The sequence below is a fragment of the Rattus norvegicus genome, chromosome X, assembly GCF_036323735.1.
Source record: "Rattus norvegicus strain BN/NHsdMcwi chromosome X, GRCr8, whole genome shotgun sequence".
In the NCBI taxonomy this organism is placed as follows: domain Eukaryota; kingdom Metazoa; phylum Chordata; class Mammalia; order Rodentia; family Muridae; genus Rattus; species Rattus norvegicus.
The window spans coordinates 3251300-3269138 of NC_086039.1; the positions used below are offsets into that span (position 1 = coordinate 3251300).

The 17839-nt window shown below is 40.7% G+C and overlaps 1 protein-coding gene across 2 annotated transcripts; it reads left to right on the forward strand.

Annotated features, from left to right (window-relative positions):
• The first annotated feature begins 531 nt into the window (after positions 1-531).
• Positions 532-17554, forward strand: Ssx2 (SSX family member 2). Of its 2 annotated transcripts, none has more exons than XM_063280523.1 (6): positions 532-557; positions 11833-11934; positions 12387-12501; positions 12825-12923; positions 16298-16472; positions 17006-17554. In XM_063280523.1, exons 2-6 carry the CDS (start codon positions 11878-11880, stop codon positions 17025-17027), a joined length of 468 nt encoding a protein of 155 aa, XP_063136593.1. In that variant the 5' UTR covers positions 532-557; positions 11833-11877; the 3' UTR covers positions 17028-17554. The 2 variants fall into 2 exon arrangements, with proteins under 2 accessions (XP_063136593.1, XP_017457722.1); XM_017602233.3 differs by having other exon boundaries at positions 533-606.
• Positions 17555-17839: the final 285 nt, after the last annotated feature.

Below are 17839 nucleotides of genomic sequence, written 5' to 3' on the forward strand. Positions count from 1 at the left end.
TGCCAGACAGCATATGGATCTTTTCTATCTTATGGGGTGAGACGGGTTTGAGATGCTGGTCTGCATCATATACACACTTTCACAAAGGTCTATATCCACTCACCAGGGACTAGGAGGATTAAGTCATGATGAAAAGGGAAAACCTGAAGCCCACAGTGGTGGTGAATGCCTGTCCTTAATCCCAGCTCTCCAGAGGGCAAAGCAGTTTACAAATCCTGAATTAAATGCCACCAAACAACTTTCTCCCACACAAACAATAAACACTGAAGATACACATGAACAGACAGCTCAGCTGATACCAGAGTAGCATATCACTAGAGAAAAAAATTGCTCCATCAGCTGGACTCACCAAAGAAGAACAAACCCAGTTTAAAAAATCATGCTTCCAATAAGACAGGATATCACATTGCATTTTCTTCCCTTACTGGCTACACCCAAGTTTCTGACCCTGATTGGCTAGTTCATATTCACTTACTGCCCTGATTGGCTGATCTCCAGTCTCTATTTAAATTACCATGCCTCTTTGTGGAATGTTTGGCAGATGCTTGGCAACTGAGGTAGGCTCTTTCTTTCGGAGGAATGCTTTAGACAACTTATACCAGGAAGGTGGGTCAGATCGGGGATGTAGTTCAGTGGTTTAGCAATTGTCTAGCATGTGTGAGGTCCTAAATTCTAGTCTGAGGACCAGAAGAAAGAAAAGAAAAGTAGGGGGCCTTCATATGCTAAACCTTTCTAGCACTTTCTGAGTACCTTGATATCTTTAGAGAGTTGACATGATATGGAGTCTTCCCAAAGCCTAAACAAAATTGCCACTTCGTACTGTCAAAGTACTATGTCAATGCTTACCGGAGACAAAACAACCCTCAGCACAAGAAATCTCTAAATCAGTCAGATTCTCTTAGATTTCCTCAACAGTAGATGAAAAATGGCCTCTGCCCAAGGCAGTGCTTTGATATATCAGACAAATAAAGTCTTGGTCTTCAAGGCCAGCCTTGGGTGCTCTAATTTCAAAGGAACTATATTTACTCATCATGGATCATGTATTGTACTGTTGCCATGCAGATTCTACTTGGTGTCATTCATATAATTTCCAGAGAACTCAGTGATAGACACTAAGTTCATAAATAATCATTTCCTTAAAACCAAAGTCCATCCTTTACAGAAGTCACATCACCATTGCACCCTTAAACACCACATTCAATACCACACACCATTGGGACTCACAATAGCATAAGCCTATAAATCTAATCCAGTCAGCAGACTGATACAGGAAGATATCTTGAGTCAAGGAGTCGGGGCCAGTCTCAAAGGCAAAAACAAACAACTACACATGTACTGACATACATATAATCAAATATCACAGTGTGTACAGATATAAGTACAATGTGCATTCGTGTGGCGTGTGTGTGTATGTGTGGGGGGGTGTGGGTGTGGGTGTGTGTATTAATTTTTTGAGTGTCCTGGGAAAGAGCTCAGTTGATAAACAGTAGCCCTGCAAACATAAGGCACAAATTCAATCTCCAGCACTCTGTTTGAAGCCCAAAGCTAAGAACAAAGGCAGGTTCTTGGCATCCCATGTCTGGAGCAGTAGAAGCAAGTAGATTATTGAAGCTGCCTGGCTAGCAAGTTCTATGAAGCAGAGGAAAGTATTATCTTTAAAACAAGGTGAATATTTCCTGAGGAATAATGCCTGAGATTGAACCCTGACCTCCATGTACACATGCATAAACATGAACACACACATCCACATGCACACTCCTATATTTATTTCTATTTTAAAATGAATTAAATGCTAAAATGTCTGGAAAGAAAAATTCTACCTTCATGACATGAAACCATATTTTAAGCATAAAAACTCTCATTCTGATTCTCATTCCTTCCTTCCTCTAGAAATATAAAGTTTTTTTAAAATTTATTTATTTTTTTATTAACTTGAGTATTTCTTATTTATATTTCGAGTGTTATTCCCTTTCCCAGTTTCCCGGCAAACATCCCCCTAATCACTCCCCCTCCCCTTCTTTATGGGTGTTCCCCTCCCCATCCTCCCCCCATTGTTGACCTCCCCCCAATAATCACGTTCACTGGGGGTTCAGTCTTAGCAGGACCCAGGGCTTCCCCTTCCACTGGTGCTCTTACTAGAATATTCATTGCTACCTATGAGGTTGGAGCCCAGGGTCAGTCCATATATAGTCTTTAGGTAGTGGCTTAGTCCCTGGAAGCTCTGGTTGCTTGGCATTGTTGTACTTTTGGGGTCTCGAGCCCCTTCAAGCTCTTCCAGTTCTTTCTCTGATTCCTTCAATAGGGGACCTATTCTCAGTTCAGTGGTTTGCTGCTGGCATTCGCCTCTATATTTGCTGTATTCTGGCTGTGTCTCTCAGGAGCGATCTACATCCGGCTCCTGTCAGTCTGCACTTCTTTGCTTCATCCATCTTGTCTAATTGGGTGGCTGTATATGTATGGGCCACATGTGGGGCAGGCTCTGAATGGGTGTTCCTTCAGTCTCTGTTTTAATCTTTGCCTCTCCCTTCCCTGCCAAGGGTATTCTTTTTCCTCATTTAAAGAAGGAGTGAAGCACTCACATTTTGATCATCTGTCTTGAGTTTCACGTGTTCTATGCATCTAGGGTAATTCAAGCATTTGGGCTAATAGCCACTTATCAAAGAGTGCATACCATGTGTGTTTTTCTGTGATTGGGTTACCTAACTCAGGATGATATTTTCCAGTTCCACCCATTTGCCCATGGATTTCATAAAGGCACTGATTTTGATAGCTGAGTAATATTCCATTGTGTAGATGTACCACATTTTCTGTATCCATTCCTCTGTTGAAGGGCGTCTGGACTCTTTCCAGCTTCTGGCTATTATAAATAAGGCTGCTATGAACATAGTGGAGCACGTGCCTTTGTTCTATGTTGGGGCATCTTGTGGGTATATGCCCAAGAGAGGTATAGCTAGATCCTCAGGTTGTTCAATGTCCAATTTTCTGAGGAACCTCCAGACAGATTTCCAGAATGGTTTTACCAGTCTGCAATCCCACCAAAAATGGAGGAGTGTTCCTCTTTCTCCACATCCTCGCCAACATTTGTTGTCACCTGAGTTTTTGATCTTAGCCATTCTCACTGGTGTGAGGTGAAATCTCAGGGTTGTTTTGATTTGCATTTCCGTTATGACTAAAGATTTTGAACATGTCTTTAGGTGTTTCTCAGCCACCTGGCATTCCTCCGCTGTGAATTTTTTGTTTAGCTCTGAACCCCATTTTTTAATAGGGTTATTTGACTCCCTGTGGTCTAACTTCTTGAATTCTTTGTATATTTTGAATATAAGCCCTCTATCTGTTGTAGGATTGGTAAAGATCTTTTCCCAATCTGTTGGTTGCCATTTTGTCCTAACAACAGTGTCCTTTGCCTTACAGAAGCTTTCCAGTTTTATGAGATCCCATTTGTTGATTCTTGATCTTAGAGCATAAGCCATTGGTGTTTTGTTCACGAAATTTTTTCCAGTGCTCATGTGTTCAAGATGCTGCCCTAGTTTTTCTTCTATTAGTTTGAGTGTATCTGATTTGATGTGGAGGTCCTTGATCCAGTTGGACTTAAGCTTTGTACAGGGTGATAAGCATGGATTGATCTTCATTCTTCTACATGTTGCCCTCCAGTTGAACCAGCACTATTTGCTGAAAATGCTATCTTTTTTCCATTTCATGGTTTTGTCTCCTTTGTCAAAAATCAGGTGCCCATAGGTGGGTTCATTTCTGGGTCTTTGATTCTGTTCCATTGGTCTGTCTGTCTCTGTACCAATACCATGCAGTTTTTAATCAATATTGCTCTGTAATATTGCTTGAGTTCGGGGATAGTGATTCCCCCAAAGTCCTTTTATTGTTGAGAAAAGTTTTAGCTATCCTGGGTTTTTTGTTATTCCAGATGAATTTGCAAATTGTTCTGTCTAACTCTTTGAAGAATTGGATTGGTATTTTGATGGGGATTGCATTGAATCTGTAGATCGCTTTTGGTAAAATGGCCATTTTTACTATGTTAATCCTGCCAATCCATGAGCATGGGAAATCTTTCCATCTTCTGAGGTCTTCTTCAATTTTCTTTTTTCAGAGTCTTGAAGTTCTTATTGTACAGATCTTTTACTTGCTTGGTTAACGTCACACCGTGGTACTTAATATTTTTTGGGTCTATTATGAATGGTGTCGTTTCCCTAATTTCTTTCTCGGTGGTTTCTCTTTTGTGTAGAGGAAGGCTACTTATTTATTTGAGTTAATTTTATACCCAGCCACTGTGCTAAAGTTGTTTATCAATCAGCTTTAGAAGTTCTCTGGTGGAACTTTTGGGATAACTTAAACATACTATCATATCATCTGCAAATAGTGATATTTTGACCTCTTCTTTTCCGATCTGTATCCCCTTGACATCCTTTTGTTGTCTGATTGCTATGGCTAGAACTTCAAGAATTATATTTAATAAGTAGGGAGAGAGTGGGCAGCCTTGTCTTGTCCATGATTTTAGTGGGATTGCTTCAAGTTTCTCTCCATTTAGTTTAATGTTAGCAACTGGTTTGCTGTATATGGCTTTTACTATGTTTAGGTATGGACCTTGAATTCCAATTCTTTCCAGGACTTTTATCATGAAGGGGTGTTGAATTTTGTCAAATGCTTTCTCAGCATCTAATGTAATGATCATGTGGTTTTGTTCTTTCAGTTTGTTTATATAATGGATCACGTTGATGGTTTTCCGTATATTAAAATATCCCTGCATGCCTGGGATGAAGTCTACTTGATCATGGTGGATGATTGTTTTGATGTGCTCTTGGACTCGGTTTGCCAGAATTTTATTGAGTATTTTTGTGTCAATATTCATAAGGGAAATTGGTCTGAAGTTCTCTTTCTTTGTTGGGTCTTTGTGTGGTTTAGGTATAAGAGTAATTGTGGCTTCATAGAAGGAATTCAGTAGTGATCCATCTGTTTCAATTTTGTGGAATAGTTTGGATAATATTGGTATGAGGTCTTCTATGAAGGTCTGATAGAATTCTGCACTAAACCTGTCTGGACCTGGGCTCTTTTTGGTTGGGAGACCTTTAATGACTGCTTCTATTTCCTTAGGAGTTATGGGGTTGTTTAACTGGTTTATCTGTTCCTGATTTGACTTCGGTACCTGGTGTCTGTCTAGGAAGTTGTCCATTTCCTGCAGATTTTCAAGTTCTGTTGAATATAGGCTTTTATAGTAAGATCTGATGATTTTTTGAATTTCCTCTGAATCTGTAATTATGTCTCCCTTTTCATTTCTGGTTTTATTAATTTGGAAACATTCTCTGTGCCTTCTCGTTAGTCTGGCTAAGGGTTTATCTATCTTGTTGATTTTCTCAAAGAACAAACTTTTGGTTCTGTTGATTCTTTCTATGGTCCTTTTTCTTTCTACCTGACTGATTTCAGCTCTGAGTTTGATTATTTCCTGCCTGCTACTCCTCCTGTGTGTATTTGCTTCTTTTTGTTCTAGAGCTCTTAGGTGTGCTGTCAAGCTGCTGACATATGCTCTCTCCTGTTTCTTTCTGCAGGCACTCAGCGCTATGAGTTTTCCTCTTAGCACAGCTTTCATTGTGTCCCATAAGTTTGGGTATGTTGTACCTTCATTTTCATTAAATTCTAAGAAGTCTTTAATTCCTTTCTTTATTTCTTCCTTGACCAGGTTATCGTTGAGTAGAGCATTATTCAACTTCCACGTATATGTGGGCGTTTTTCCCTTATTGTTATTGAAGACCAGCTTTAGGCCGTGGTGGTCTGATTGCACGCATGGGATTATTTCTATCTTTCTGTACCTGTTGAGGCCTGTTTTTTGACCAAATATATGGTCAATATTGGAGAAAGTACCATGAGGAGCTTAGAAGAATGTATATCCTTTTGCTTTAGGATAGAATGTTTTATAAATATCTGTTAAGTCCATTTGGCTCATGACTTCTCTTAGTCTGTCTACATCTCTGATTATTTCTGTTTCCATGATCTGTCCATTAATGAGAGTGGGGTGTTGAAATCTCCTACTATTATTGTGTGAGGTGCAATGTGTGTTTTGAGCTTTAGTAAGGTTTCTTTTACGTATGTAGGTGCCCTTGTATTTGGGGCATAGATATTTAGGATTGAGAGTTCATCTTGGTGGATTTTTCCTTTGATGAATATGAAGTGTCCTTCCTCATCTTTTTTGATGAATTTTAGTTAAAAATTGATTTTATTTGATATTAGAATCGCTACTCCACCTTGCTTCTTCTGACCATTTGCTTGGAAAATTGTTTACCATCCTTTCACTCTGAGGTAGTGTCTGTCTTTGTCTCTGAGGTGTGTTTCCTGTAGGCAGCAGAATGCAGGGTCCTCATTGGATATCCATTTTGTTAATATATGTCTTTTTATTGGGGAGTTGAGGCCATTGATGTTGAGAGATATTAAGGAATAGTGATTATTGCTTCCTGTTATATTCATATTTGGATGTGAGGTTATGTTTGTGTGCTTCTCTTCTCTTTGTTTTGTTGCCAACACGATTAGTTTCTTGCTTCTTCTAGGGTATAGCTTGCCTCCTTATGTTGGGCTTTACCATTTATTATCCTTTGTAGTGCTGGATTTGTAGAAAGATATTGTGTAAATTTGGTTATGTCATGGAATATCTTGGTTTCTCCATCTATGTTAATTGAGAGTTTTGCAGGATACAGTAACCTGGGCTGGCATTTGTGTTCTCTTAGGGTCTGTATGACATCTCTCCAGGATCTTCTGGCTTTCAAAGTTTCTGGCGAAAAGTCTGGTGTGATTCTGATAGGTCTGCCTTTATATGTTACTTGACCTTTTTCCCTTACTGCTTTTAATATTCTTTCTTTATTTTGTGCATTTGGTGTTTTGACTATTATGTGTCGGGAGGTGTTTCTTTTCTGGTCCAATCTATTTGGAGTTCTTTAGGCTTCTTGTATGCCTATGGGTATCCCTTTTTTTAGGTTAGGGAGGTTTTCTTCTATGGTTTTGTTGAAGATATTTACTGGTCGTTTGAGCTCGGAGTCTTCACTCTCTTCTATAACTATTATCCTTAGGTTTGATCTTCTCATTGAGTCCTGTATTTCCTGTATGTTTTGGACAAGTAGCTTTTTCCGCGTTACATTATCTTTGACTGTCGAGTTGATGATTTCTATGGAATCTTCTGCTCCTGAGATTCTCTCTTCTATCTCTTGTATTCTGTTGGTGATGCTTTTATCTACAGCTCCTTGTCTCTTCCTTTGGTTTTCTATATCCAGGGTTGTTTCCACGAGTTCTTTCTTGATTGCTTCTATTTCCATTTTTAATTCCTTCATTTGTTTGATTGTGTTTTCCTGGAATACTTTCAGGGATTTTTGTGATTCCTCTCCATAGGCTTCTACTTGTCTATTTATGTTTTTCTGGAATTCTTTCAGGGATTTTTGTGATACCACTCTGAAGGCTTCTACTTGTTTATTTATGTTTTCCTGTGTTTCTCTAAGGGAGTTCTTCATGTCTTTCTTGAAGTCCTCCAGCATCATGATCAAATATGATTTTGAAACTAGATCTTGCTTTTCTGGTGTGTTTGGATATTCTGTGTTTGCTTTGGTGGGAGAATTGGTATCCGATGATTCCATGTAGTCTTGGTTTCTTTTGCTTGGGTTCCTGTGCTTGCCTCTCGCCATTAGATTATCTCTAGTGTTACTTTGTTCTGCTATTTCTGACAATGACTAGACTGTCCTATAAGCCTATGTGTCAGGAGTGTTGTAGACCTGTTTTCCTGTTTTCTTTCAGCCAGTTATGGGGACAGAGTGTTCTGCTTTCGGGCCTGTAGTTTTTTCCTATCTACAGGTCTTCACCTGTTCCTGTGGGCCTGTGTCTTGAGTTCACCAGTCAGGTCGCTTGGAGCTGGAAGGTTTGTCTTACCTGTGGTCCCAAGGCACAAGTTTGCTCGTTGGGTGTTGCTCTGGGCGGCAACAACCAGAAAGATCTGAGCTGCCCTTTCTGGGAGATTCCGTGCACCAGGGTTCCAGATGGTCTTTGGTGTTTTCCTCTGGAGTCAGAGGTGTGGGCCGAGTGTAAACTCTTCTGGTTTCCCAGGCATGTCTGCCTCTCTGAAGGTTTAGCTCTCCCTCCCACGGGATTTGGGTGCAGCAGAGAACTCTTTATCCGGTCAGTCCCTTCAGGTTCTGGTGGTGTCTCAGACACAGCAGATTTCCTGCACCTGTGCCCTTATCCAAGGGAACCCAGAGGCTGTATACAGTTTCCTCTTGGGCAAAGGATATGGGCAGGGGTGGGCAGTGTTGGTTGTCTCTTCCGCTATGCAGTCTCAGGAGTGCCCACCTGTCTCGGCTGTGAGCTCTCTCTCCCACAGGGTTTGGGAGCAGGGAGCTGGAGACAGGGAGTGCGAGATTGGGACTCCCCATAAAGTTTTTTTGTTTGTTTTCATCTTTATTAATGTGGGTATTTCTTATTTACATTTCAATTGTTATTCCCTTACCCAGTTTCTGGGCCAACATACCCTAACCTCTCACACTCCCCTTCTCTATGGCTGCACCCCTCCCCATCCTCCCGCCATTACCACCTCCCCCCAACAATCACATTCACTGGGGGTTCAGTCTTGGCAGGACCAAGGGCTTCCCTTTTCACTGCTACTCATACTAGGCTATTCATTGCTATGTATGCAGGTGGAGCCGAGGGTCAGTCCAAGTATAGTCTTTGGTTAGTGGCTTGGTCACTGGAATCTCTGATTGGTTGGCATTGTTGTTCATGTGGGATCTCAAGCCCCTTCAAGCTCTTTCAGTACTTTCTAAGATTCTGTCAACAGGGGTCCCGTTCTCAGTTCAATGGTTTAAGGATGGCATGCGCCTACGTATTTGCTGGATACTGGCTGTGTCTCTCGGGAGAGATCTACATCTGGTCCTCTCAACATGCACTTCTTTGCTTCATCCATCTCATCTAGTCTGGTGGCTGTATATGTATGGGCCACATGTGGAGCAGGCTCTGAATGGGTGTTCCTTCTGCCTGTGTTCTAAACTTTGCCTCCCTATTCCCTGACAAGGGTATTCTTGTTCCTCTTTTAAAGAAGGAGTGAAGCAATCGCATTTTGGTCTTCCTTCTTGAGTTTCATGTGTTCTGTGCATCTAGGGTAATTCGAGCATTTGGGCTAATATCCACTTTTCAATGAGTGTATACCATGTGTGATGCTCTGTGATTGGGTTAACTCACTCAGGATGATATTTTCCACATCCGTCCATTTGCCTATGAATTTCATAAAGTCGTTATTTTTGATAGCTGAGTAATATTCCATTGTGTAGATGTACCACATTTTCTGTATCCATTCCTCTGTTGAAGGGCATCTGGGTTCTTTCCAGCTGCTGGCTATTATAAATAAGGCTGCTATGAACATATTGGAGCATGTGTCTTGTTATATGTTGGGGCATATTTTGGGTATATGCCCAAGAGAGGTATAGCTGGGTCCTCAGGTAGTTCAGTGTCCAATTTTCTGAGGAATACAGACTGATTTCCACAATGGTTGTATCAGTCTGCAATCCCACCAAAAATGGAGGAGTGTTCCTCTTTCTCCACATCCTCGCCAGCATCTGCTGTCACCTGAATTTTTGATCTTAGCCATTCTCACTGGTGAAATCTCAGGGTTGTTTTGATTTGCATTTCCCTTATGACTAAAGTTGTTGAACATTTCTTTAGGTGTTTTTCAGCCATTTGGCATTCCTCAGCTGTGAATTCTTACTTTAGCTCTGGACCCCATTTTTAATAGGGTTATTTGTCTCCCTGCAGTCTAACTTCTTGAGTTCTTTGTATATTTTGGAATTAAGGCCTCTATCTGTTGTAGGATGGGGAAAGATCTTTTCCCAATGTGTTGGTTCCATTTTGTCCTAACAATAGTGTCCTTTGCCTTACAGAAGCTTTGCAGTTTTATAAGATCCCATTTGTCGATTCTTGATCTTAGAGCATAAGCCATTGGTGTTTTGTTCAGGAAATTTTCTCCAGTGCCCATGTGTACAAGATCCTTCCCATCTTTTTGTTCTATTAGTTTGAGTGTATCTGGTTTGATGTGGAGGTCCTTGATCCACTTGGACTTAAGCTTTGTACAGGGTGATAAGCATGGATCGATCTGCATTCTTCTACACGTTGAACTCCAGTAGAACCAGCACCATTTGCTGAAAATGCTATCTTTTTCCATTGGATGGTTTTAGCTCCTTTGTCAAAAAATCAAGTGACCATAGGTGTGTGGGTTCATTTCTGGGTCTTCAATTCTATTCCACTGGTCTATCTGTCTGTCTCTGTACCAGTACCATGCAGTTTTTATCACTTTTGCTCTGTAATACTGCTTGAGTTCAGGGATAGTGATTCCCCTGGAAGTCCTTTGATTGTTGAGGATAGTTTTAGCTATCCTGGGTTTTTTGTTATTCCCGATGAATTTGCAAATTTTTCTGTTTAACTCTTTGAAGAATTTTATTGGTATTTTGGTGTGGATTGCATTGGATATGTAGATCGCTTTTGGTAAAATGGCCATTTTTACTATATTAATCCTGCCATTCCATGAGCATGGGAGATCTATCCATCTTCTGAGATCTTCTTCAATTTCTTTCTTCAGACTCTTGAAGTTCTTATCATAGAGATCTTTCACTTGCTTGGTTAAAGTCACACCGTGGTATTTTATATTATTTGGGACTACTATGAATGGTGTTGTTTCCTTAATTTCTTTCTCGGCTTGTTTCTCTTTTGTGTAGAGGAAGGCTACTGATTTATTTGAGTTAATTTTATACCCAGCCACTTTGCTGAAGGTGTTTATCAGGTTTAGTTGTTCTCTGGTGGAACTTTTGGGATCACTTAGATATACTATCATATCATCTGCAAATAGTGATATTTTGACATCTTCTTTTCCAATATGTATCCATTAGAGCTCCTTTTGTTGTCTGATTGCTCTGACTAGAACTTGAAGAACTATATTGCATAAGTAGGGAGAGAGTGGGCAGCCTTGTCTAGTCCCTGATTTTAGTGAAATTGCTTCAAGTTTCTCTCCATTTAGTTTAAAGTTAGCTACTGGTTTGCTGTATATGGCGTTTACTATGTTCAGGTATGGGCCTTGAATTCCTATTCTTTCCAGGACTTTTATCATGAAGGGGTGTTGAATTTTGTCAATTGCTTTCTCATAATATAAGTTTTATCCTCGATAAAATAGACTGCACATTTTTTCCACTATGGACACTGTTGTTCAAGACCAAACCTGACTTCCTAAGAAGTGCTTTTTCTGGTTTTAGTCTTTTGTTTCCCAAACATATAGTAGCCTTGCAGGTTTATGGAATACAGTGGGAAAATAAAGATATATATACAGTAGATTGGCATCAAATCATGATGAAACTGCCTGTCCTTAAATATTTACCTGGTCTCTCTTCTTGTAGATTTTAACAGTAAGCAAATAGTTGTAAACAGTTGTCATCTTACCTACTATCACTCCTCTTCAATTGTTAATCATTATTCTATCTCCCTCCATCGTACTCCCTCTTCCCCAATGTATGAAATCATCATTCTTATATTCAGGTAAGAATTTAGGTGACTGTTCTTTTCTTCATGACACATCCAACAAGATGTTTCTGTGTGACTTCCATTAAGGACACACCCCAGAGGACTAGTAACATCAGTAGCTGGCATGATTTGGAGACTCGAGCATACCTTAGTCATGTCATAGAAGCCCTATCATTCCTAATCCAGATATGTATAGGCTCAGGCATCCCTCCATGTAATTTCTCAAGAGACATGTAAGCCATAATAGAAAATAGTAGAATTTAATTTCAGATGTTTGGCTGGTGCTGTCCTCCCCCACAGGCTGAAAGTGTTCAAGCATACCTTGAAGATTGTATCCCCAGTGCCATGACTCATTCAGTGAACCTCAGGAAAACTAAGCATAAGCCAGAGGAGGCATGTAAGGTAAGGTGGCCTTCATGGAGCAGAGGAACCCGGTGCCCAGGGAACCCGGTGGAGACTTAGATTTATCAGTAGATGAATGCAGAAGCACTGTGAAGAAACGCCATAGATATAGTAGGATACACAATATCAGAGAATCTTTCTCCAGCAGCTCTGAAGAGGGATGTCTGTGTCCTGAGCTACAACAATTTGACAATTTCCAAATTATTCAAGAATATCCTGTTCTTGAAGGTGGGAAGAGCAAGCAATCATCAATGGAACTCTCATTACATGCTAAGGAAGAGGCTGGACACTGTGTCCACAAATTCTCTATTTGCTCTCAAATCTACCCAGCAAGGGATTCCATCAATTCCCAAGTGTAGCATGGAAATATAGGAGCAGGGACATGCTCCAGCCTGAAGGGCACACATGTACGTCAGATTGGCTGCCAGACTGAATAGTTCCTCTTATTCTAGGCATTCGAGGATATCTCCAAATACTTCTCTAGGGAAGAGTGGGCAAAGCTCAGCCATTCAGAGAAGATCACATATGTGTACATGAAAAGAAACTACACCACCATGACTAATCTAGGTAAGAGTGAGTTCGGGGTTCAGACAAGCCCAAGTAACTTCCAGGCCCTCTCTTATACTATGGCTTCTTCTCAGGCTTTTACTGTAATTCTCTTCTTCAACAGCAATGTCAAGGCTACTGCTGAACATCCTGCTCATTTATATCCTGTGCAAGACTGAGGACAGGGTGTAGCCACTATAGAATGCATCCCTATTGTCTGAAATTTCTCTTTAGTAGGCCTTTGTTCTGGTGGACAGTGTTGTCTTATGTCCTCCCAGGGCCAGCCCCTTGCATTACTCTTCTCAGTTGTGAAATAAGGAAGAAACATTTTTGCTTCTTTCTAGGCCTCAGAGCCCATCTGCCAGATTTCATGGAATCTAATGAACAGGCCACAAAATCTGTGCTCAATGATTCTGATGAAGTTTTCAGCCATGAGAGTCAAGGTAAGTAGACATGAATGGCCTCTGTACATGAAAACTTTTCAGTCATGTATCAGTCAGAATTGCAGACAACTCTTCCATCCTTCAGGTCAGTCTGGAGGGAACACTGATGTCAAAATAGTTAAGTATATGGACACCACAATTTTTTTGAATGTGCATAAGGAAAATGTATATTTTCTTTGACAGGTAAATGGTAAATGTTTAGATGCTTGAATGGAACTGGAAGGGGAGTAAGATTGGTGAGAGAATAGACAGCTGCAATTGTGGCAGGTTTGGTTAAAGGTGTCAGAGAGATATGAAGCAATTTGTGTGCTAATATTGAATTTGAACTGGACCCAGTGACAATTTCTATCAGTGTGCATGATTAAAATACTGTTTTTAATAGCTATGTATTTCATAAAAATATTGTTCACGAATCACAGTGTACATAACTATAATTTTACACAAGTTTATCTAAACATTCAGAATCAGTATAAGTGTGTATACTCAAATGAAATAAAAATAAATGCTACCTCTTATTATATCAAAATATATTAATGGAATACAATTTTTACTCTGAAATGACTTTTAGTCTATATGCTCATCCTGGAAAGGAGTTGTCTGCTTATGTATTTAGAAATAGAGTCTAGTGCACGGGGGCTCTGGCAAAAGGCGGCACAGACGCTCTTGGTCGCTGCCCTCACTGAGAGCTCAAAAGCAGCCCCCATGAGCAATTTGAGCTGTGAGACCACAGGTAAGACCAACTTTTCTGCTCCAAGCAACCTGCCTGGTGGACTCAGGACACAGACCCACAGAAACAACTGAGGACCAGTAGACAGGAAAGACTACACACCTGAAAGCAGAACACGCTGTTCCAATAACTGGCTGAAAGGAAACAGGAAAACAGGTCTACAGCACTAATGACACACAGGCCTACAGGACGGAATAGAATTGAAGACCCAGAAATGAACCCACACACCTATGGTCACTTGATCTTTGACAAAGGAGCCAAAACCATCCAATGGAAAAAAAAGAGCATTTTCACCACATGGTGCTGGTTCAGCGGGGTTCAGAGCTAAACAAAGAATCCACACCTGAGGAATGCCAAATGGCTGAAAAACACCTAAAGAAATGTTCAACATCTTTAGTCATAAGGGAAATACAAATCAAAACAACCCTGAGATTTCACCTCACACCAGTGAGAATGGCTAAGATCAAATTTCAAGTGACAGCAAATGCTGGCAAGGATGTGGAGAAAGAGGAACACTCCTCCATTGTTGGTGGGACTGCAAACTGGTACAACCATTCTGGAAATCAGTCTGGAGGTTCCTCAGAAAATTGGGCATTGAACTACCTGAAGACCCAGCTCTACCTCTCTTGGGTATATACCCAAAAGATGCCCCAACATGTACCAAAGACACATGATCCACTATGTTCATAGCAGCATTATTTATAATAGCCAGCAGCTGGAAAGAACCCAGATGCCCTTCAACAGAGGAATGGATACAGAAAATGTGGTACATCTACACAATGGAATATTACTCAGCTATCAAAAACAACGACTTTATGAAATTCATAGGCAAATGGATGGAACTGGAAAATATCATCCTGAGTGAGGTAACCCAATCACAGAAAAACATACATGGTATGCACTCATTGTTGAATGGCTATTAGACCAAATACTTGAATTACCCTAGATGCACAGAACACATGAAACTCAAGAAGGATGACCAAAATGCGAATGTTTCACTCCTTCTTTAAAAGGGGAACAAGAAAACCCTTGGCAGGGAATAAGGAGGCAAAGTTTAGAACAGAGGCAGAAGACACACCCATTCAGAGCCTGCCATGTGGCCCATACATATATAGCCACCCAATTAGATGAGATCGATGAAGCAAAGAAGTGCAGGCTGACAGGAACCGGATGTAGATCTCTCCTTAGAGACACTCCCAGAATACAGAAAATACATAGGTGAATGCCAGCAGCAATCCACGGAATTGAGATCAGGACCCCCGTTGAAGGAATCAGAGAAAGGTCTGGAAGAGCTTGAAGGAGCTCGAGACCTCATATGAACAACAATGCCAACCAACCGGAGCTTCCTGGGACTAAGCCACTACCCAAAGACTATCTATGGACTGACCCTTGGCTCCAACCACATAGGTAGCAATGAATAGCCTAGTAAGAGCACCAGTGGAAAGGGAAGCCCTTGGTCCTGCCAAGACTGAACCCCCAGTGAACGTGATTGTTGGTGGGATGGGGTAATGGGGGAAGGATTGGGAGGGGAAGCCCATATAGAAGGGGAGGGGGAGGCATTAGGGGGATGTTGGCCCGGAAACCGGGAAGGGGAATAGTAATCAAAATGTAAATAAGAAATACTCATTTAATAAAGATAAAAAAGAATGTAGATATCATAAAAAAAAAGAAATACACTCTATATCCTTTCCATGCTGGTATTGAATTCCTAGACTCCTGGAATCATCCTGCCTAACTAGAGGCAGGGACTGGAGAAAAAGAGACCATGCCTATGATAGAATGCCTACTCTACATGCATGAGGAATACATAGACACACAAATGAATAAATGTATTTCTCACTGGCTGGATAGGAGACAGAATATAGGTGAAAGGAGAAACAGAGACAGTAGTATGGAACTTTTAAGATCCGGCCTCATGCTACAAGTTTCAGATATCCTCGATCTTAAGGCAGTTAGTTCCCTTCACTTAGCTTCCTGAATGTTGAGACCTAGGCTTGAGCAGCCATGTGAGCTTCATTTGCACCGGCCTTATGCATTTGATTAGCATACATAATCATTAACAATGTGGCAATGAGGGTGATGCCTAGCTCTTTTGTTATGGCTTCTCAGTACTAAAAGTGAGAGAGAGAGAGAGAGAGAGAGAGAGAGAGAGAGAGAGAGAGAGAGAGAGAGAGAGCAGCCCTAAAGTATAAGGTGTCCAAAAAATTCAAAAATGGGGACCTTGCTCTCTACAAGGTGGTTTTGTTGATGCCACCTTTTTGTTTAAGTTTTACTTTAAACAGTCCATTTATTCTGGGAAAATTCCAACAGCTCTAAAATAAATTACAAATCATTCCTCATGCGTCTTGTACCCCATAGTAACCTAGTTAAGTGTCTCACTGCAGTCTGTGTCTTAGATAATATATGTACTCTCAGGTACATGCTGGATGAAAATGGTTACAAGGGAAAGTTCTTATTGAACTAGTCATTGTTACAAAGTGGTGAGGATCTGTTGTCTTGATCTGTCTGTGCCAGAAGATGTTAAAAAAGTGCTTGAGAAAAAGCTCATGGACACATGTGAGGTCCGAGCCCTATACATTCTGACTAAAGAAAATCCTCAAATCCTCTCAGTAGTCAGATCTCACATACTAACCCTTCCTGATTTCAGGACTCAGGAGAAGGCCAGTGAGCATCTGGAGTCATCGGTTAAGGGAAAGAAAGAAGCAAGTGATATATGAAGAGATCAGTGACCCAGAAGATGAAAAAGAAGAAAGAGAGGAAGAAAAAATAGAGAAAGGAATCGGAGGACAAGGAGGAGAAGGAGAAAGAGGAAAAGAAGGAAGGTAGGAAGGAAGGAAGGGAGAGAAGGAAGAAGGGAGGGTGGAAAGAAGGAAGAAAGAAAGGAAGGAAGGAAGGAAGGAAGGAAGGAAGGAAGGAAGACTGGAACCGTGAGTGATGCTGTGACACACGTTTTGTACACCCTGGGTTATATACATTTCTCATATAATATGGTATTTCATATGGTCATGAGGACCTGCCAGTTATCCATTTGTCCTCTGGGGTGCAACATAATAGTTGAATGCAATAACACGTGTTCCCTCAACTCCCTGTCAATTATATTAGGAACCTTTCCCACCCAAGATGCTGAAGTCTTCCAAATCCCAGGTCAGATCTTAATTTGCAGGTCACAGCTTTCTCTGACCAAGGGACTCAGAGACAAATGAGACAGTCACTGAGTTCTTAGCAGAGGCTTTGTTTGTGGAACAGGGACTCCAAGGTTTTGCAGAATGGGAGCATGCATGCTTTGCAGTGATAGAGAGGGAGTTGAAGTTTCTCACTGACACTTGCTTTTTTCCTGTCTCTCTTTCTCTGATAGGAGGAAGAACACCATGGTGTGAAGAAGAACATCATTGACCTCAAGATTATGGGCACAACCTTAAAATCCTAAACATCAAAAAGAAAAATTCTCAGCAGGGAAAGTTAAGAAACATTGTACCTTCTAAGTGCCAAGGAATGTCTTGAACATTGGTTATACTGTGTGTCAAATTAGCATTGATCCTTTTGTGTATTCTTCTCTTAGCATTGATTGTACTGAGTTTTTACTCTATAAGTACTGCTCTTAGTGTGTCCATATACATCTCTTAACATTGTTCTTATTGTTTCAAGTACTGCATTAACATGGTTCTTGCATTTCACAAGTTCATTAACATTCTTCTTCACAAGAACTATATACCCATCTTATTACATACCTTCTACCAGCATTATATTTATTGTGAACCATAAGTAGGGCTCCTATTTTGTCTGGACCACTCTCATAGCAGTACTCTTATGATATATCCTGAATTACTCAACCATTGTTTTTATTGTGATAACCACCCTGTATGATGTTACAATCCTGTTAAGAAATAAAAATTAGCAATGCACACTTCTTATTTTTCCTCCATCTTTATTAAATTTAGTATTTCTTATTTGCATTTCAATTATTATTCCCTTTCCCAGTTTCCAGGTCAACATCCCCCTAACCCCTCACCATCACCTTCTCTATGGGTGTTCCCCTCCCCATCCTTCCCCCCATTACCGCCCTCTCCCCAACAATCCTGTTCACTGGGGGTTCAGTCTTGGCAGGAACAAGGGCTTCCCCTTCCACTGGTGCCCGTACTAGGCTATTAATTACTACCTATGCAGTTGGATCCCAGTGTCAGTCAATTTA